Source organism: Scomber scombrus, chromosome 10 (assembly GCF_963691925.1).
Source record: "Scomber scombrus chromosome 10, fScoSco1.1, whole genome shotgun sequence".
NCBI lineage: Eukaryota > Metazoa > Chordata > Actinopteri > Scombriformes > Scombridae > Scomber > Scomber scombrus.
In genome coordinates, this window is record NC_084979.1 from 18249706 (window position 1) to 18268415 (window position 18710).

Consider the following 18710-nt stretch of genomic DNA (forward strand, 5'->3'; position numbering starts at 1 on the left):
ACAAAAATGTGGAGTTATTTCCAGTATCATCTGCTGGACAACATTTTACCTCTTAAAAATTCACTTAACTCATAACACTGTCATGGGATCCTTATAGTCTTGGAACTGTAATTGGCTGTGAGGAAATTGGTGGATGAGGATCGAGATGACAGTCATTACACTCACCAATACGGTTTCCAGGAGGACGGCATGAGTCCAGCACTCGAAGCATACGGAAAGGTGACAGCCTCAGTGCGGTGTCTCTCTCCCCCATTCTCACCCCCTCTCCCAATCTAACCTCCCCCATCTTAGAGTCTCCCACCTTCGGGGCACCGGCAGAGCACCCTTTGGGGTTGCCTGACATATCCATTCTTCCAGAAGATTCAAAGCACTACACCTTTTTAAAAAAAAACTGTTTAAAAATACATTTCCCAAATAGACAAAAGAAAAAAAAAATTAGATAACTTCAGTCCAGTCTTGGTGTCCAGTCAACAGATCTGGGTGGGACCCAGGTTCAGGAGTTATAGCTGATTGAAAGTCAAAGTTTCTGAGCACAATCCAATGTTCAGGCTGCCTCCAGGAGTCCCATGCAGTAATGAACAGACCTTACAGTGGAAGCCAGCTCAGACTGCTCAGACACACTAATCACAATGCAACAACTCCCTCAGCCACTACTCCACTTTTGCACTCTCTCTCTCTCTGTTTTCCCGTATAGACACTCCCTCTCTCCTTCTCTCTTTCTTGCTCCTTTTCTATCTGCAGTCGCACTCTGCTTGCTGACTAAGGAAGGTCACACAGCATGCAGGTACACAAAATGCTGCAGAGACAGTCGAACACACGCAAGCTGAAAACTGTTACACCCTGTCATTTCAGAATAACAGGTGTTCTGCCTCCATCTATATCATTCAAACACATGCAGGGACCCAAACTTACGGCTCCTCCATGGATGAAAAAAACACTTTGAGCTGTCTGGTGTACAACTATCTGACCTCTTTGGCTCCCAGCTCTTCCCTTTAAGCTCTCTCCATTGTTTGTTTTTTTCATTTACAGTCCAGTGTCTTTTCCTGAACTTCCTGTCTTTTCCTCCTGATGTTTTTCTGCCTCTCTGTCAGATCATTTTGCCTTGTCCTCCTTGTTCCTCCCCTGCTATTCAGCACGCCACTCTATTCAGGCTGTTGTACTGCCAGTCTCCCTCTTTCCACTCCCCTCTCTCAATTGCTCCGTCTTGCCTCTGGCGCCCCTATCAGTGCTTTCAGTGCTGATAGCTCCCTCCCTTCACCTTGCTATTACTCTCCTCCCTCTCATGTGATCTCTCTCTCTCTCTCTCTCCTCTCTCTCTCTCTCTCTCTCTCTCTCTCGTCTCTCTCTCTCTCTCTCTCTCTCTCTCTCTCTCTCTCTCTCTCTCTCTCTCTTCTCTCTCTCTCTCTCTCTCTCTCTCTCTCTCTCTCTCTCTCTCTCTCTCTCTCTCTCTCTCTCTCTCCCTCCCTCCCTCCCTCCCTCCCTCCCTCCCTCCCTCCCTCCCTCACTCTTTCTATCTTGGTCCTTGGTCCAGAGATGGTGTTGAATATACAATCTTTCTATTCAGAGCGATGACAACATTTTCTGCCTGATCAGCCTCTTCCCTGCACTCTGTCTCTATCACTAGCATTTCTCTCTCTCTCTCCCTTTCCTCCTCTCCATCCTTTGCCTCCTCATCCTTATCACTCCCTAAGCGCAGAAATTGAAACCTGAGGCTTTTGAGTGACACCTCCGGCATCCTAGCTCCCATCTTCCCCGCTCTTACATTCTGTCACCCTCCTCTTTCTCTCTTAGCCCTTCCCATGGTCCCCGAAGCACAGGCCATTACTCATGCTAAACTCATGCTCATACACACACACACTCTCCCTTATACTGCACACATAAATGGTTCTATCTGATACACCTGCAGAGCATACGGATTATGAACAAACATATTCCTGATACAATTCTCAAACAAGGGGGCTATTAAGCCGGATAGAGAGGTGTTAATCCTCAAGAACGTAGAACAGCTGTGTGCATCAACAGCTTGTTTTCTACAGCGTGACCTACATGCTTAAAGGTCCCAATACTTCCTTAATGTGGTCCTATTTCCTGTTGGAAGACGACACTGAGGGATCAATCTTATGAGTAACACAATGGGTTGTTAGTTACAGCCAGAATCGATTTGATAGGATGAGCAGGATGAGCAGGAAGAGGGGATAGTTGGATATGCCTGTGATGTACTTCATAGGTTGGAACTTCTTCCAGTTGTTACACCTATTAGTTCAGACAACATGAAACACGTACCATTTTCTGAGAAATAGTCTTTGGTAGAAAGTAACTTAGTACATTTTTCCAAGTACTGTACTTAAATATAGATTTAGGATACTTGTACTTCACTTGAGTGTTTCTAGATTTTACTGCTTTATACTTCCACTCCACTTCATTTCAGAGGGAAATGTTGTACTTTTTACTTCATTTATTTAACATTTTACTTTTTCCTCTTTCTATATTTTTTCTACAAAACACACAACCAACTAGAAACTATGATGCATTGTTGTAGCTCCTGAGATGTACCATTCCGACTTTTACAGTCCCGATACCTGGGCTTTGGGTATCGTCTGACACTGAGTACCAACCCAATACCAGTGTTTAACTAACAAGCTGTGTGCCTTACTGTGTGGAAGAGACTGGCATCATTCTTTTATGTGTAAGACAAAATCAGGCTTGACTTTATCATTGGTTTTCTAACACTGTAAACCAAAATGCAACAAAAAAAAAAAATTTCATGAATTGTTATACTAAAATAATGGCATCCAATACCAGATCAGCCCATTGTCACCGATACCTGATCCGGCTATTTGAGTCAGTATCCAGCCAATATCTGATATCAGTATTGATATCGTTGTATCTCTAGTTAGCTCCACCTCAACCTACTACAACATTCAAGTGCCTATTTCAGGGGATCTTTAAAGTGCGAGTGTTTTTAAGGATAATCCAATGGAAATTTTTTTGAGAATGATTGACTGATGGAAGTATCTTGTTTAAAGAAAAAAGATGAAGTACAATGCAGCATATTATAGAGAAAGATAATCGTTGTGATAGTGTGTTGGCTGTTTGCATTCATATTTTCCTCAATGTTTCCAAGCCATTTACATATAAATACGTTACATATGAAGAAGTGATTATAGAACATGATTATGCTGAATGGCTGCAAACAAAATGTCAGCAAGATAAAACTATCAAATGTCACCTTTCCTCATAACATTCTCAAGTATTAGCACTTAAAAAAAATTGTTCATCAGATGGGTTTGACTAAGGCAAGATAAAATGTCACCTCTCCCTTCTTGTCAATAATCAGGTTGTCTTAACTAACAAAAGGCACTCATGCACACCCAACATGTCAATAATGAATGATACACTTAATTATAGAAGCAGTGGTGAGAGGAAGTACTCAGACCTTTTACTGAATTAAAAGTAGGAATACATCAATGTAAATATACTCCATTACAAGTAAAAGCCTGCATTTACTTGTGTAAATGTACTTAAGTATTAGTAGCAACTTAGTTGTATTGCAGTAAAAGTAGTGTGTTTGGTCCCTCTGACAGATATACTGTATTATTATATATGACATAATTAAATTATTAATACTGTAGCATCAGTGTTAGAGCAGCATGTTACTGTTGTAGCTACTGGAGGTGGAGCTAGTTTGAACTACTTTATATACAGTTAGCTCGTTTAGTCCAGTGGCACCCAACCTAGGGGTCAGGCCCCTCCAAAGGGTCACCAGAAAAATGTGAGAGGTCATGGTGATTGATGGGTTTTCAGTTTTTGGACTTTTGGTGAAACAATTATCATTTGAACATTTACTGAAATTAAACCATTTAGAAGTTAACAGCTCATAGACATCTGAAATGTGACTCCAACTACACACTGCTTTCACTGTTTCATCTTTAACAATGTGCTGTATTTTAAAAGCTGTAATATCAATTATTGTCATTATAGTCCATATTTCTCATTGTGTCAAATCTTCATCTGAAAAGTAACTAAAACTATCAAATAGATGGAGTGGAAAGTACAATATTTCCCTCTGAAATGCATTAGAGTGGAAGTGGAATGTTGCTGAAAAAGGACAGATTCAAATAATTTACAAGTACCTCAGAATACACAGTGCAGTACTTGAGTGAACGCTATTTAGTTCCCACCACTGTAAAGGAGAACTTACACAAACACACAACCACACTTGGCAGCAGCAGCCACTATGTGACATAATCATTAGCTCTGATAATAAACATGTGGAAACACTGGCAGAGTGTTCATCTTTTTAATCTAGCTAAGTGTGGAACAAGCATTAAAATAAATATTTAGAAGAACTATAGGTTGGCAGTGTTTGCTTTCGACCAAAACCTTTTTGAGATGTACTAACGACTGTCTTCTTTGGGCCTCATTACTGTCTACTTTCAATTAGATTCCAGTAAAGACTAATGGCGATTTACAGTGCACTGACTGACATATATTGATGCAGAGTGCTGCATCTTTGAGCTTTAGGCTGTTTAAAAAGTCAAGGACAAAAGCTCGCCACTCAGCCCTTCACCATCACTGTCTTCCTGCTTCTTTATATTCACAAGTGCGCCTGTATACATCAAAGATTCTTCTCTTGCCCTGCAGCCACCTCCACACATCTTTTCACTCTGTTCAAGGTTTCGCTCACTGTTAATTTTAATCTTCAGAATCTTCACTGTCACAATTTTGCTTGACTACATTTGGGCTTCAAATTAAAAAAAATATGTTCTTTACCATAAATACCACAGTCTGCCTCTAGACTAGTGGGACAATAAAAAATCAAAGTGCATATAACATCCCTGAGGAACCCAAACAGAGAGAAACGCACTCACAGGGCTGGAGGGAGGGAGAATTTAGTCTGCAGTAATTACCTCTAAACCTTTTATCTGCATCTGAGGAATCTTATTATTCAATTACTGGGACAGGAGTGCCTACTGTAAGCTACCAGCTCCGTATGTGCTGGTCCCCCAACGTCTCAACCCCTCCTCCCCTTCCTGTATAGCTCGGAAAAATCACCAGCACTCTTTAGCAACATCTTCCTTTAGCCTCAAGCATGTGCTAGTGTAACACCAAGCAGTCTTAAAACAAAAAAGCTTACAAGACCAACTGCATAAAGAGTCCACTCCATTGTTATTATTAAATCCAATCTTGGAGTGAGTGCAGTTTTTACCCCATTATGGTTTTATCTGGAGGTTAAATATAGTGTTTGATGTATATAGAGGGGAAAAGACGGAGACAGAAGGAGGAAAAGAACGAGAGAAGACATCTGCGACGGTATCAGAAATAGCAGCCTGCGATAGGTTTTGAGAAAAGTGGGCCGCTTTCCCGCATAGTCCTCTCTCTCAGTAAAACAGTCAAGAGGGCCGACTAATCCTCAACAATATAACTACGTAGAGAGAAAGAGATGAGGTGATGGTGAAAAGCAAATAAGAAAAGTGCAGCATTCATATTCCCGCACTGTAAGTACAGTGTGGTCCAAGTGGGTGTTGGCCCAGTTCGCAACAGATGAATCACAAAACTGTAAAAGCTCTCTGCATCTGGCTACTGGCCAAACACCTCTAACATGCACATATAACTCCGCAGTCAGGCGCACTTACACAGATGAAGTGTATTTAATTGAAAACTCCTATGGATTGGTAGAGCAAGTGAGCAAAAGACAGAGAAAAGAGAGAGAGAGAACGGCTAGGTAATCTCTTTAGTGCAGCAAGCAAGAGAGATTGCATCATCGTGTTGCTCCATTTAAAGGGTGCGACGTGCTCTGACTGCTGAATGGCACACAGTGAGTCAGCGAGACCAACCAGTGGGAAACACACACACACAAACACACACGGAGTACCACTTAAAATTTCAAACTACACCTTATCAGGGTGGTAATAATAGAAAAGCATTTATTCTACAGTAGAGTCTGAGCTGCATCCTTTTGAGGGCTTTTATGAGCTCAGAGGCAGCAGTGAATTTCACAGAATGAAGTAACTCTGCCAGACCAACAGACAGATGCACTCTACATGCTACTGGTGTTTCTCAAGTTAAACCGATAAATCAGCCAGCAGATATATCTGCAAATACTGGCATATTTCTGATATGAGTATCGGCACATACTGTATGTCAGCTAATGTAAATGGGAGTGTGAAAATACCCAGAACATGTTTAAGATCATTTCAAAGAAGTGTCTCCACCACATAGGTTGTCCACTGGAAAGGAACTGACAAGTTTATCTTTCAACAGGAAAATGTGTTACTCAGTTCATACCTTGGTCATAAATTGAACAGATCCTTATCAAATGTTTATCATTATCAGATTTGCGTAACTCTTAGATATTGATATCAGTATAAGCCTATAAAAATATAGTGTTGGTCTGGCTCTGTTCTCCACATTGCCATACTTTCCTCACACAGTACATTAGAAAAATTACTTCAAATGTTACCAACTTTATTCATGTGTTTGAACGTGCTTTAGTGATGTTAATTTCCAAAACCCAAAACACACACTATTATTCATGTATGTTGTCCTTGTCATTCCTACACCTCTGGTCTTGCATTATAACATTTGTTATGTTTAATATACCCCACATTAACTCCATCCCTACCCCCCTTACCAAGTGCTGAGTCCTGCTATTGCTGTATCAATAGTATAGCTGCAGATGTTCGATACTCAGCCCTCAAGATCTTGGGCAACATTATGTAACAGCTGCAACAGGATTTGTAGAAAAACCTGTTTAAACTTGTCAAAACTTGTGATTTGGTGTCATATAAATAAAATTGACTTGAAATTCAATTGATAAGGTATAAAAAAAATATCGATTTGGTAGAAAGTCAAATATATTTGAAATAGTCCTGAAATCCATATTATACTGTAGGATTCATCAAGCCGTTCTTATCATACTCTCAGCTTGCAGGAAAACAATGAATTGTAAGCTCCTGGTGCAAGAATAGTTCTCTTGTCAGCAAGAATTCAATGGATTCAAGGAGTCTCGTTGTGGTCTATCTGCAGTTCACTCAGGCGCGGACTCAGGGGATACACAGCACAAAGCTAATATGATTCCTGAAGGAGCCACTGTGGAACTAACACTCTCCTAGCACTCTGTCTTTCACTTCTTCCTTTCATCTATACTTTTCATTTTTCCCTCTCTATCGCTCAGTCCCATGTAAATCAATCTCTCTGCCATTTTTTAAGCTCTATTTCATTTCAAGTATTCAACATACAAGTCTTCGGGTCCTCTCTTACGCTCCCTTTTTCTCTCCATCCTTGACTTTCCCTTCCTCACCCCGTACCGCTGCTCCTGATATAAGCCGTTCTGCCACAGTGGGAAATGAGATTACTGAGATCCAAAAGCTACGGACCACACGTTCCATTACATAATGCGGACGGACAGAAGGAAAAAGTGATTGTGCATATGTGTGTGTGTGTGTGTGTGTGTGTGTGTGTTTCATACACACTGAACTCCACCACACACACACACAAACAAAAGCACACACTTCCTCCTGTTGTGAGCAAAATTGATATCTGAATGACATCAGTGTGAGTTTGTGTATATGTGTTTTCCACCCACAGGTGGCAGCATCACTCAAGTTTGACATTCTGCTGTGGTGAAAAACTGTAGGAACACACAGCTAAACAGGCATACAACTTACTCTTCATGCATGAAAGTACGAAAAGAAGAGTTTTGTTTACTGAACTACTGACACACGGAAAATGTTACAACAAAGACATGATGGGAATGATCCAGGGAACAGTGTGTGATGAGTCGTCTATGTGTGGTGTGATGTGAGGTAAAAGATGGTGAAAGTACTAATACCTCGAGCTAAAAATACACCCCTACAAGTAAAAGTATTTTACCAAAGTTGAAGTATAGAAGTACTAGTAGCAAAGTGTATAAACCTAAAATAAGAACATATTGTATGATGAAAAACAACTATATCAAAGATTTCTGTGTGCAGTTATTTTCAGCTACATTACCATGAGCTACAGAAACAGGTAGGTTCACTGCCCTCACTTAAGACTTTATTTGCTATGTGATTAAGGTAAGACTGAAGACAAAGTCCTGTTTACATTTTATTGCCTATTATACAATAATTTAGGGCCACACTATTTAGTAAAATGTCCTTAATTTTCTGGAGTTTTTCTGGATGAATGATTATAAGAAATTTAAGCTGTGAGAGTCCCTTGGTGCCCCTCAGGAAGGGAAACTCTTATGTGGCAGATTTTCTTTGTAGAGTATGGTGCAGAAGACAAAGTCCTTTGCTTGCTATGTTATGTAAGAAGTTTTTTTCTTGCGAATGTTGGACAGATGTTTCACCACTACAACAGTATTTTGGTGACTTATAAGTCGAAATGGACTGGATACACTAACTAACTAACTAACTAACTTGCTGTACTTAGAGTATCAGCAGGCAGAGGAATGGCTCCTGTCAGAGAGAGCATGATTATAAATTGTATTATTGGATTATTATTCAATATATATTAGTGCACATGCTAATGTTTATGCTGTAGCTGGTTAAAGTAAAGCTTACAGCTTAAAGTTCATTTTATAAAAATACAATACATTTGATAAACTGATCATACATTTTTTATGGAAAACCTTGATCTTCAAAGTAACTAGCTCTCTGAAATGTAGTGAAGTAGTAGTACAAATCAGAGAAAAATGGAAATATTCAATTAAAGTGGAAATACCTAAAGATTTGCTTAATAATGCCTAGTAAATTTACTTAGATTTGTTTGTTTTCCTTTCAGACACACAAGCATTTTCCAAAAATAAAAAAACTAAATGAACCAACTTTTAATCACTGGTTTGTGACTCACTTACTGAATGCTGGCGTGAAATGTGCTTCATGCTTTGATTTAATTATATGTCTCACTTTGGAATGAACCAGTTTAGTTAGTACATTTAGCTATATGTTTTTTCTGTGTGCATGCAACCCTCTGTCAAAGTGTATGTGCATGCGTGTGGGTGTGTGTACCCAGAGATCCAGTCCTGTGCAGGCTCAGGTAGGCTCTGTCTCTTTCCAGCCCCCCACCCGGCTCTCTGCGCAGGGCAGTGCGGCCCAGATGACCGGCATATTGACGCAGGAAGGAGGGAGCACTGTGGGAGGCGGGAGGGTGGACGGCACACACCACCATGGGCTCTGAGACACATGATTGCAGAAGGGAAGCCAGGGAGAGGAAGAAAATGCAGGGAAAGAAAAAGAGTGCAAAAGAAGGCGTGAAGGAGAAGAGAAACCTCAGAGGGATAGCGGGTAGACAGAAAAGAGAAAAAAAAGAGTTCGCAGCCAGAAAAAGACAAGAATAAAAGAAAAAGAGAGAAAGAGAAGGATGAAGAATTGAGGAAAAGCAGAGAGGGAACAGAAGCAGCAAAACAGAGACAGACAGATGACAGAAATTGTAGGAGGGAAAAGGAGAAAAAGAGAAAGAGGAAAAGAGACGACACAAGGTCACACAGAGACTAGACACAGAGAGGTAGCAGAACATGTAGGAACAGTACAATATGTATTTATGAAAGATAAAAGGGTGGCAATAAATACAAATGTATTACTCATGTTAGAAGGGCATACAGTAATAACCATGGAAAGTCCGTGAGAAAAGGATACGTAACGGAAAATATGAGTCACCGACTGATAAAAACTGATTTTGAATTAAAAAGCGTAAAAAAAGGAAAATCCCTCGTCAAAAATTAGCAGACGGACTGCAGAAAATAGGCCGCAGAGGAAAGAACTGAATCATTGATGGAAAGGCCAGAATACTCAATAATATTTAGTGCTAGTAGAAAATTAAAGTCTGTGGATGATGTAAATTTAATCTTATAGATAAACAAAAGCTCCCTGACTGTCAAAACAAAGCATCTTAACCAAATCCTTCACAAATGAGTGTGTGAAACACCTTGTCGGCATGCACGCATCATCACCCTTCTGTCACATTCATTAGTATTAATGAATCCCTTTTCCAGTATGTGCAAGTCCACATGCCACATCACCTATCTTTCAAATAATCCCCAATTTCCTCCACATTGCACAGTAAATTCCACTGTGATCCCTGCGCATTGGGCTATAGCGTTGCCTAGAAATCCTCACATGATTCCCTTTCAGTCCCTCCTTCAGTAGCCCAGTCCTCCAAGAACAGATCATGTCAGCACCAGCTTCCATGTTGCCACTAATTAGCACTCTGAAAAATGTGAGGAGTATTTTTACGGCTCTTTTGCACAGTCTGACTAAGATATAGTGAGATGCGGGGTTGGGAGGGTGATACAGCAAGGGAAAAGGGCAAGAGGAGATGGTAAGTAAAAGATGTAGAGCAGTGGTTAAAGTTTAATGTCTCTTCTCCTCATCCTCTACATCACTTCCTCATCCAGCTCCCTCTCTCCCTCTCTCTCTCTTACTCCTTGCACTTTGTGGCAATGAACTGACATAGCTTGAGCTATTAAAGACAAAAGAGAGAGATGTTAAAATAGGAGGAAGAGGAGAGAGCCCAGGGAGGAGGGGTATGGATGATGTTGCAGGAATAACAGCACACAACAAACAACAAACATTAACACTCCCTGTACTCAAACTGCAAAGCAAGCAGCGTCTCTAGCCTAAAACACGGCACAGCTATATTTGAACACTGAGACTATTCTTGTTTTCTCACTTTCTCTGAGACAAAAGCATCTACTGAAACAGAGGCTACCTCCCTTGCTTTGTGTTGTGAGCTGGTTTCTGTCTCGAACAAGAATAGGACATAAACACACACAAAGACTGAGCACGCACACACACACACACACACACACACACACACACACACACACACACACACACACACACACACACACACACACACACACACACACACACACACACACACACACACACACACACACACACACACACACACAGTGTTTGTCTCACGTAAGGTCTTTGATTTTAACAAAGTGGGACCTGCACTCTTGTCCACTGTCCAGCAGATGGCACCCAGAGTTTCTGAGAATGACGTTGCTTTTTGCACTTTCTTCTAGGACCTAAAAGAAGAACTCTCTTTTGCTCATCCAAACACACAAAACAGTCTGAATCCACAATAAAAACTTCCAGTATACTCCTCTCAGTCTTGATGATTAACTAGATAAGGTAAAGTCAACAGAGAAGTGACGGTGATGAGGCTGATAATGAGGCTAACGATGAGATGAAGAACACTGGCACATATATGAGACACTTGCATTAACAATACATTATATCAGGGGGCAGTTTGGTGTAAATGGAAGACATACAATAATAGAGGGCTTTGAAATATATGCCGCCATAATTTTGCATAACTTTAGTGTATCTCCTGCGATGATCAGTAACAACCTCCATTTTGACTCTCTCCACCTACACCCTCATTTGCATACCACTATATCACTTTGTGCTTCTTCGTTTGTTGAAAAGGCTTCAAATGAAGTCTTGAGGTCTTGAACTACTAAAGCACATGAGAAACTGCTCTTTAATACCATGTTTTGACTGCTACTGTGTGGTAATATACTAGCCAGAACAGATGTTGGTGTCAAACTCACCTTGTGACTCCCAAGAGACGGGTATGGAGGGGACACAATTATTCTTCATCATAATGACAACACACGCTGCCCGGCTGCCTTTTTTAAAAGCTTTTCTGTTATAAATCAAGATACTGTTCTTACATACAGTATGCTGATATAATGCACAGGATGTATTATACACACACATGCACGTAATTAACTTGTTTTGTTTCTTTAAGTTTGAGAGTGAGCTGCAAAGTTTGAAATGGTCCTCTTTCATGTACTTTATGATTGTGTGATGGCATCTGCTGAGGTGCTTATACCTGTTTGTGAGTGGGTGTAAATGCAATTGTTCACATTTCTCACCATTGTCCCTGGCCGCGGATGGCTCATCCAAAGCCATCTGTTCTGCCAGCTCAGACAGGGAGTCGTCAACGGGCCGAGCGCTGCGTAGAGACATGGACAGCCTCCGCTTGATTATCTTCATCCTGTCCATCTTCTCAACCGCAACACCAGGGCCCACGGGCCTGAGGGGGGGGCAGAGAAAAGAGAGACAACCAACATCATCATCATCATTAGAATCATCACCACCACCTGCATCCCCATCATCATAATCATGCCCATTGTTCTCATTATAACCATCAACAGCTATATCCACACCGCCCCATTAATCTTCATTGTACAGTGAAACTACTGCAGTGCAGCCTCGGCGCATTTTCTACAGTTCTTTGGGCTCCCCATGATTGTGTTTGCTCACATGGCGTGTGTTCTCATTGTTATGTATCCCAAGTGCAAACATTGCAGAATAAAAGACACAGAATGAGAGAGAGACAGACCCAGAGAGACAGACAGAAAGAGAGAGAAAGAGAGCAACAAACAAAAATGTACAAAAAAAAACATGTAAAAGGCTGACTATGCAGCTCCCCAGAGGTATCAGACAACAACAATTCTCCCAGATGAGCTGTGATTGACACAAAGTTCACTGGCTTTTACATTAACTATCTACAATTAAGTTATGGTATTAACATTTTAGCACACATCTACAGTATTAAATGTAAAAATGGGTTAGGGTCTTCACTCTCTTTATACACACTATCTATAGCTGAATCTACACACCAAACCTATCAGTATGAGTAGTCCAACCTAAGCTAGAGTTTCCATTTGAGCACTACACAACTCTGATGAAGTGTCAGAGTGCTATATATGTGGCTACAGGAAAAAGAAGCATCCCATCCTTAAAATAAATAGAGCTAAAAGCACACGTATTGTTTATTTTCCTAACAGTAAAGTACTCTCTATATTCACTGGTGACCCGCCTACAGTATACGGGTATTGTGTTTTAACATCAGTGAGCTTTCAAAGTTATATATTGTTTAAAGTGCCCTTCAGCAGACATTTAAAATCGGGTTTGAGTGTGTATGTACAGTACAACTGTGTTTCCATGTGTGTATTTGTGTGTGTGATGAAGTCACTTTCTGCGTAGTGTTCCTCTTCGCTCTGTCTTACTGGCCTGGAGGTAGAGGCAGCTATGGCAGAGTATTTCTGTCTCCCCTCTACTTCCTGCTCCTTCTATCTAACCCATAAGAGCCTGGGAGCTGACATGCACAAGTGCACACATACACACAGCCTTTCTCTTTGTGTCCAACCTTGGAGGCTTCAACAAAAGCCATTCATCCTTTCAGGCTCTCAGTCTTTCAGGCCTATTAGAGACACCCAGTGCTCTAAGGGAATTCAAACCCAGCAATCCTCAATCAGGACGACTGTCTTTTTTTCCTCTAGTAGATGCGCTTAGGCAAGGATGCATTGCTAACAATGTTGCCTCGGCCAATTTACATGAGCACATTTGGATGTGGTCTGCACCTCAGGCAAAGGCGTTTGTCTGAGATTGGGGGAAAAAAGTTGAGGAAGGGAACAAAGGAGCAAGAGGAGAGCAACTCACATTCATTTCATATCATCCGTCACCCATGGATTATCAGTATGGAACCAATCTCCCTCCCCCCTCATTTGCATGTGTTTCCAGACTTCGCTAGAAAGGAAAGCCTGTTCGGACAAGGAGATTGGGTTCTCCTCATGCAACCCCGCTGTCATTCACAAATTTTCAGGAATAAATTACTCACATTATGGGCGAGTAGCTGATAATATAATGCACAACTTATTAACCAGATAAATACATATCAATGTTATCATTAATACACACACGTTTTTGGGTATACACACACACACACACACACAATAATGACTAATTTCACAGTCTTCATCTTATCAGTTGAATTAGCACGAACAGTAATGCAGACGGAATCTCATTACATGGCAACTCTTAGAGGGAAACACATCAGGGTATCGCTCTATATTTCATAGCTGAAATTTCCAATTTTATTTAAGCTGTAACTAAATAATGTGTAGTCTGTCTTGTAACAAATTACACAAAATAAACAAACATACATTTTATAGAAACAAACTTAGTTTCTACAAAGTTGGCAAACTTTTCGTATCTACTTTTTAAAACCATTTTCTAAAATGCCAGATATACCGGCCAATATTTTTGATGTTGATACTCGCTGTGCATTGATTATATCTTCTTCTATCCATCTGTCATTGCATGTTATGCACAAACACAAATATTTGTGCCCAGTGATTGCACTTAAGTTGCTTTAAATTACAATCTATCCCCTACCACTACTATTACCTATTTTACTGCAATATAGCCTTTTGATTATTTGCTACAATAATAGATTTGTGTAATTAAACAACACCAGATTGCATTCAGTAGGACACTTTTACACTTCTAAGTAATGTAAGACATTTCAAGTGTATCAGCATTGGTCAACTTGTAATAAAAAAAGTTTCAGAAAGAATGAAGTGTATTGAATGGTAAAGGTTGGATGTTGAGTCTTGTCTGGTGCCGATGGACGTGGCAGTGTGAAGAGCTTGGCAGAGGCACACCAGTGAGTGGGAAGAGACATGTGGCTCCAGGCTGCAGCATGTGCAGGCCACACTCACCAGACACCCGGCAAACCACGGCTGTGATACATAACTCCTACTAAACAGAGGGACGTACTCTAGATGACGGAGGATGATCTCACTGCCCAAGGCATTTAAAGGCAGAACAACTTCTGGTGCTTTAATTGTAAAAGCAATGCATTATACTGTTGATGAATTCACAATCAGTTCAAGATTGACTGTGCCATAAAACAAACTAAAGTGAGCAAAGGTTGGTAGATTGAGTGATACAAAGGAGTAAAGAAATAAAACCTTATCCAACTTTGTACCATATTATTTATGTGTCTCTTAATGGTCCGTGAGCATGTGCACATGTGTTTCCAAATCTGTGTGCATATGTGTGTGTGTGCGTGTGTGTGTGTGTGTATGGGTGGTTGCATGGATGTGGTGGAGGTGAGGTGAACTGACACACCCCCGAGGAGGACAGAGCAGGAACACACAGTCTGATTTATTCAAGACACACACCATTTGGGTTGCTAGGTTACGGGCCCAGACTGGAACCGCAGTTTCTGTCTCTGAGGTGAGGAGAAGAAGTAAGGAGACAGAGAGAGGCAAAAAAAGCTGAGAATTCACATCTCCCCTTCTCTATAAGCACACATACACACACTCTCACACACATGCTCGTGTCAGCCATAAAAACTTCTAGCCCTCGGGTGCTTGGGATGCCAGACAATGCTGCAATGAGCGATCCCTGCCAGCCTGGCTTTGAGATTCCGCTGCCAATGATTCCTCTTTAGGAGTGAATGAACCTGAGGACCTGAGCCTGCAGTATCCACATGCCATACACAAACATTCGCTTGCTGCATACTTGACACACTCATGGGCCAGCACATACACACTCAAAATAATTTTATCAAAACAGAAGGGACAACTGTGTCAGCATGTGTGGCTAATATTCTATTTAGTTTCAGCTAGCTATCGTGTTATTTCCTGCTCCAGTCTTTATTTCCCTCACATCACAAACAAACAAGCATTCTTCTGCAATTTGGTGGCACATGAATCATACGCATGCATACACACACATACAATGTGGCAGAATGGAATGGGCACTCAGTGGAACTCTGAACACTGCTTGGCGCAGCGGCCTGAGGATGCATGAGTAATGCACAAATCTGCCCAACTACAGTCTCCTACACACATTCATCCCCACATACACACAGGCAAACTAACAGATAACCCAAAAAGTAGTCCATTCTCTACATAATCCCAATGGCTCCTCCTCAGCATCTCTTCCGTCACTTAACCCAAATCTTCAGAGTTAGTTGGAGAGAAAGAATTATGGAAAGAAGGTGGATGACTGAGGGGAAGCACAAGACTCAAAACAAATCACAGACTGCAAAAAAAGATCAGAGATGTCATTTTCCGCCACCAGGGGAAGAAGAAGAATAGTGTCTCTGACTGTTGGCAGATCTGGCTCACAAGGCGGTCAAACAAAGTGCAGAAAGAGTCCTATTACTTCATTTAGGGCTAAGCAACGTGGCTGAAATCAATATTACAATGTCAATAAGAATATTTTTCCAATATGCATATGGTAAATGTAAGCAGAAACTGTAAAATACCAGTGTGTTTACACACGTTAATGAACATAAGCAAATTAATTTGAATTGTTAAAATGGAAAATAGAATTTAGTATGATGACAACATAATATGACCATTGATTCACAATAATATTAAATAACTGGCCAGTGAAAACTGTTAGCATTATACATTATTATACGGACACTCCTGTATAGATTTGTTGGCACTTTCCTAGACTTTAAACTTCATTACTTGACCTCAGAAGAGTGTACAACTGGGTGACGTTGAAACCAGAAGATACAGATTTAGCTTAATATAGCTGCACAGGTCCTGGTTTCAGGACATTACATCATAACTTTATGAAATTAAGATGATGCAGGAATCCCCTCTTAGCAAAAAACACACATATAATTAGAATGCAAAGGTTAGGATGTTTGCTGAAAGACTGCTAAACAAGAAAGCCCCTTACAAGACAAGTCCAATTATCATGATTATACACAGTAACAGTCAGTGTCTTCAGAGTTGGCGTTGGGATTATAAGAGTTTGGGGTTTTTTTCAATCGGGGTGCATCGCAAGGGCGAAGACACTAACGGATGCGCATGATTACCAATCTGGACAACCCACATTGAAGATGGACCTAAATGATTTAGCTGCTAAATGATTGTCCCATCAGGAAACATGCTTTTGCTACGGGTATTAGTTGTCCAGCATATGTTCGTTTTAGTATATGGTTTGCCAATCGCGAACACCCACGAAGTGAACGACAACACTGCAGGACTGCAGGACCGCAGGACCGGACTGTCAGATTTGCGGACGAGCGAAAAGAATATCGCATGAAACTCAACATGACCGCAGGCAGGGAGATGGGAGGCGGGCAGCGGGCCGCCGCACGATAAACATCACGGGACACATACCAAACACGCGGCAGTACATGTCGGGCCTGGCTGGCAGAGATTCCTCTACCTTCCAGGCCTTTTATGTTTTCGGTCAGTTCCTCTCTCCCCGTGTTTTCCTGACGCAAGTATCCGGGAGGAGGAGAGTGAGTCAGGCAGGGCAGTGAAAAGTTACACAGCAACCCAGCCGACCCAGGAACTCCATAGATAGGACTGATATCAACTATCCCGACGTCACCCACGTAGATATCCATGAGTTAGGACACCCAAAACATTTTAACATTTCACATACACTCATACGACATCGTATCCCTTTTTACCTGATGTGGTTTCACTTTAATTTTCTCTACTGTGATTCTCATTTTTATCCACATTATTTCCATACTGACGCACTCTTACGCATTATAACCCTGCCAAAACAGCAAATAGACTGTTTTGATTATTTTAACGAGTGGAAAAATTACTCCACCTGCAATGTCAGGTGAGAGGGCAACCTTAGTTGCTGTTTGCTGCCCCAACTGTGTCATTACAGCATCAAAACGTGGAGTGATAGATGGACTGAAAGAATACCGCTGCCACCAACCTGATAGTGTTTCTGCTGCAGGAGACTATTGTTCCACTTGTGTATGGTAATCCAGGCACAGCACGCTGGGATCAATCCACTGCGACAAGTTCCCCTCCAACTACTTTGCCGTAAAACACGCCAGATAGCCTTTTACTTGCCGGATAAATCTTTATCCCAGTGTCAGACAGTGTGTCGCAGTGTCCCGTTGACTGAGTAAGTACATTGTTGACCAGCGATAGAGCATTATTTGGCTTTACTTTCGCTCACAAACAGCACCGTCCCGTCCCGTGATGATCAGCCATATCGCTGCTACTGTGTGGGTCCCTGGTGGAGGCAGTGGCGTGATCCCGGAAAACACCGCAAGGGGTGTGTGTGAGTGTGTTTGAGTGTGTGTATCAGACTCTGTAACCCTAACCCCCACCCCTCTCCCTGTGTAAAAAAGAAAAAAAGAAAAAAAGAGGGGGGTCAGATAGATTAATTTAGGGGGCAGTGTCATCGGGAAATTTGCCTTCATTATCCAAGCTCCATTCCCATCTAAATATGCACCTAAGAGAAAAATCCTAGTGAATAATGCATGGGATGAGAAATGGAAATGCAATAGACTGATCCACCACGGCTTAGTTGCATCAGCATGAGTGACATCAATACTAGACTAGTTGCCAAGTTTCGCTTGCTTCCTTTGGGATACAATTTTGTGCTTTAAAAGCTTGCACTCAACACACAGAGTGGCATGATGTGCCTGCTCACCTGGATGACATTCAGTAACAGTTTAAACGGGCTAGATACGTGTTGTTTTGATTAGACGGCTACCTGGATGGTAATTGTGCGTATATCGTGTCCTTTGAATAAAATAACAGATTATCTATTATAGGGATCACCCGGCTCCATCCTGATTCACAGATGACACAGCAAACAGTTTGATGAGGAGTTATGCTTGTCTATTAGTCTTCATCGCCACCATGTGGTTCAGTTGAGCAACATCAGCATGTTTTCATTCATAAGCCAAATTCATTCACTGGATTTCTGACTGTGAAAACCTGTACAATAATGCAACATCATGTGTATTATAGGAATCAACAAAGGGGTCAGCAGTAAGTTCAACCATGGGCCAGTTGTTTTTTTTTTGTTTTGTTTTTTTTAGCTGTGTGTATTGGGGGGATGCAACATTTTACAGAAACAGTGAAAACACAGCTCAATTATTTTTTTGTGTGTTTGTGTTTG

At 41.2% G+C, this 18710-nt stretch overlaps 1 protein-coding gene across 3 annotated transcripts in view; it reads right to left on the reverse strand.

Annotated features, from left to right (window-relative positions):
- LOC133988283 (cyclin-dependent kinase 17-like) overlaps positions 1–17792 on the reverse strand; it is a 39073-nt gene extending 21281 nt beyond the window's left edge. For 2 of the 3 annotated variants that reach the window (XM_062427884.1, XM_062427886.1), the window contains exons 1-3: positions 17508–17792; positions 11879–12039; positions 8997–9161 (exon numbers count right to left, since the gene is read on the reverse strand). In XM_062427884.1, coding sequence (XP_062283868.1) covers positions 8997–9161; positions 11879–12008 — 295 coding nt within the window. In that variant the 5' untranslated portion in view covers positions 12009–12039; positions 17508–17792. The remainder of the gene's footprint in view (positions 1–8996; positions 9162–11878; positions 12040–17507) is intronic. The other variant, XM_062427885.1, reaches the window with a different exon arrangement.
- Positions 17793–18710: the final 918 nt, after the last annotated feature.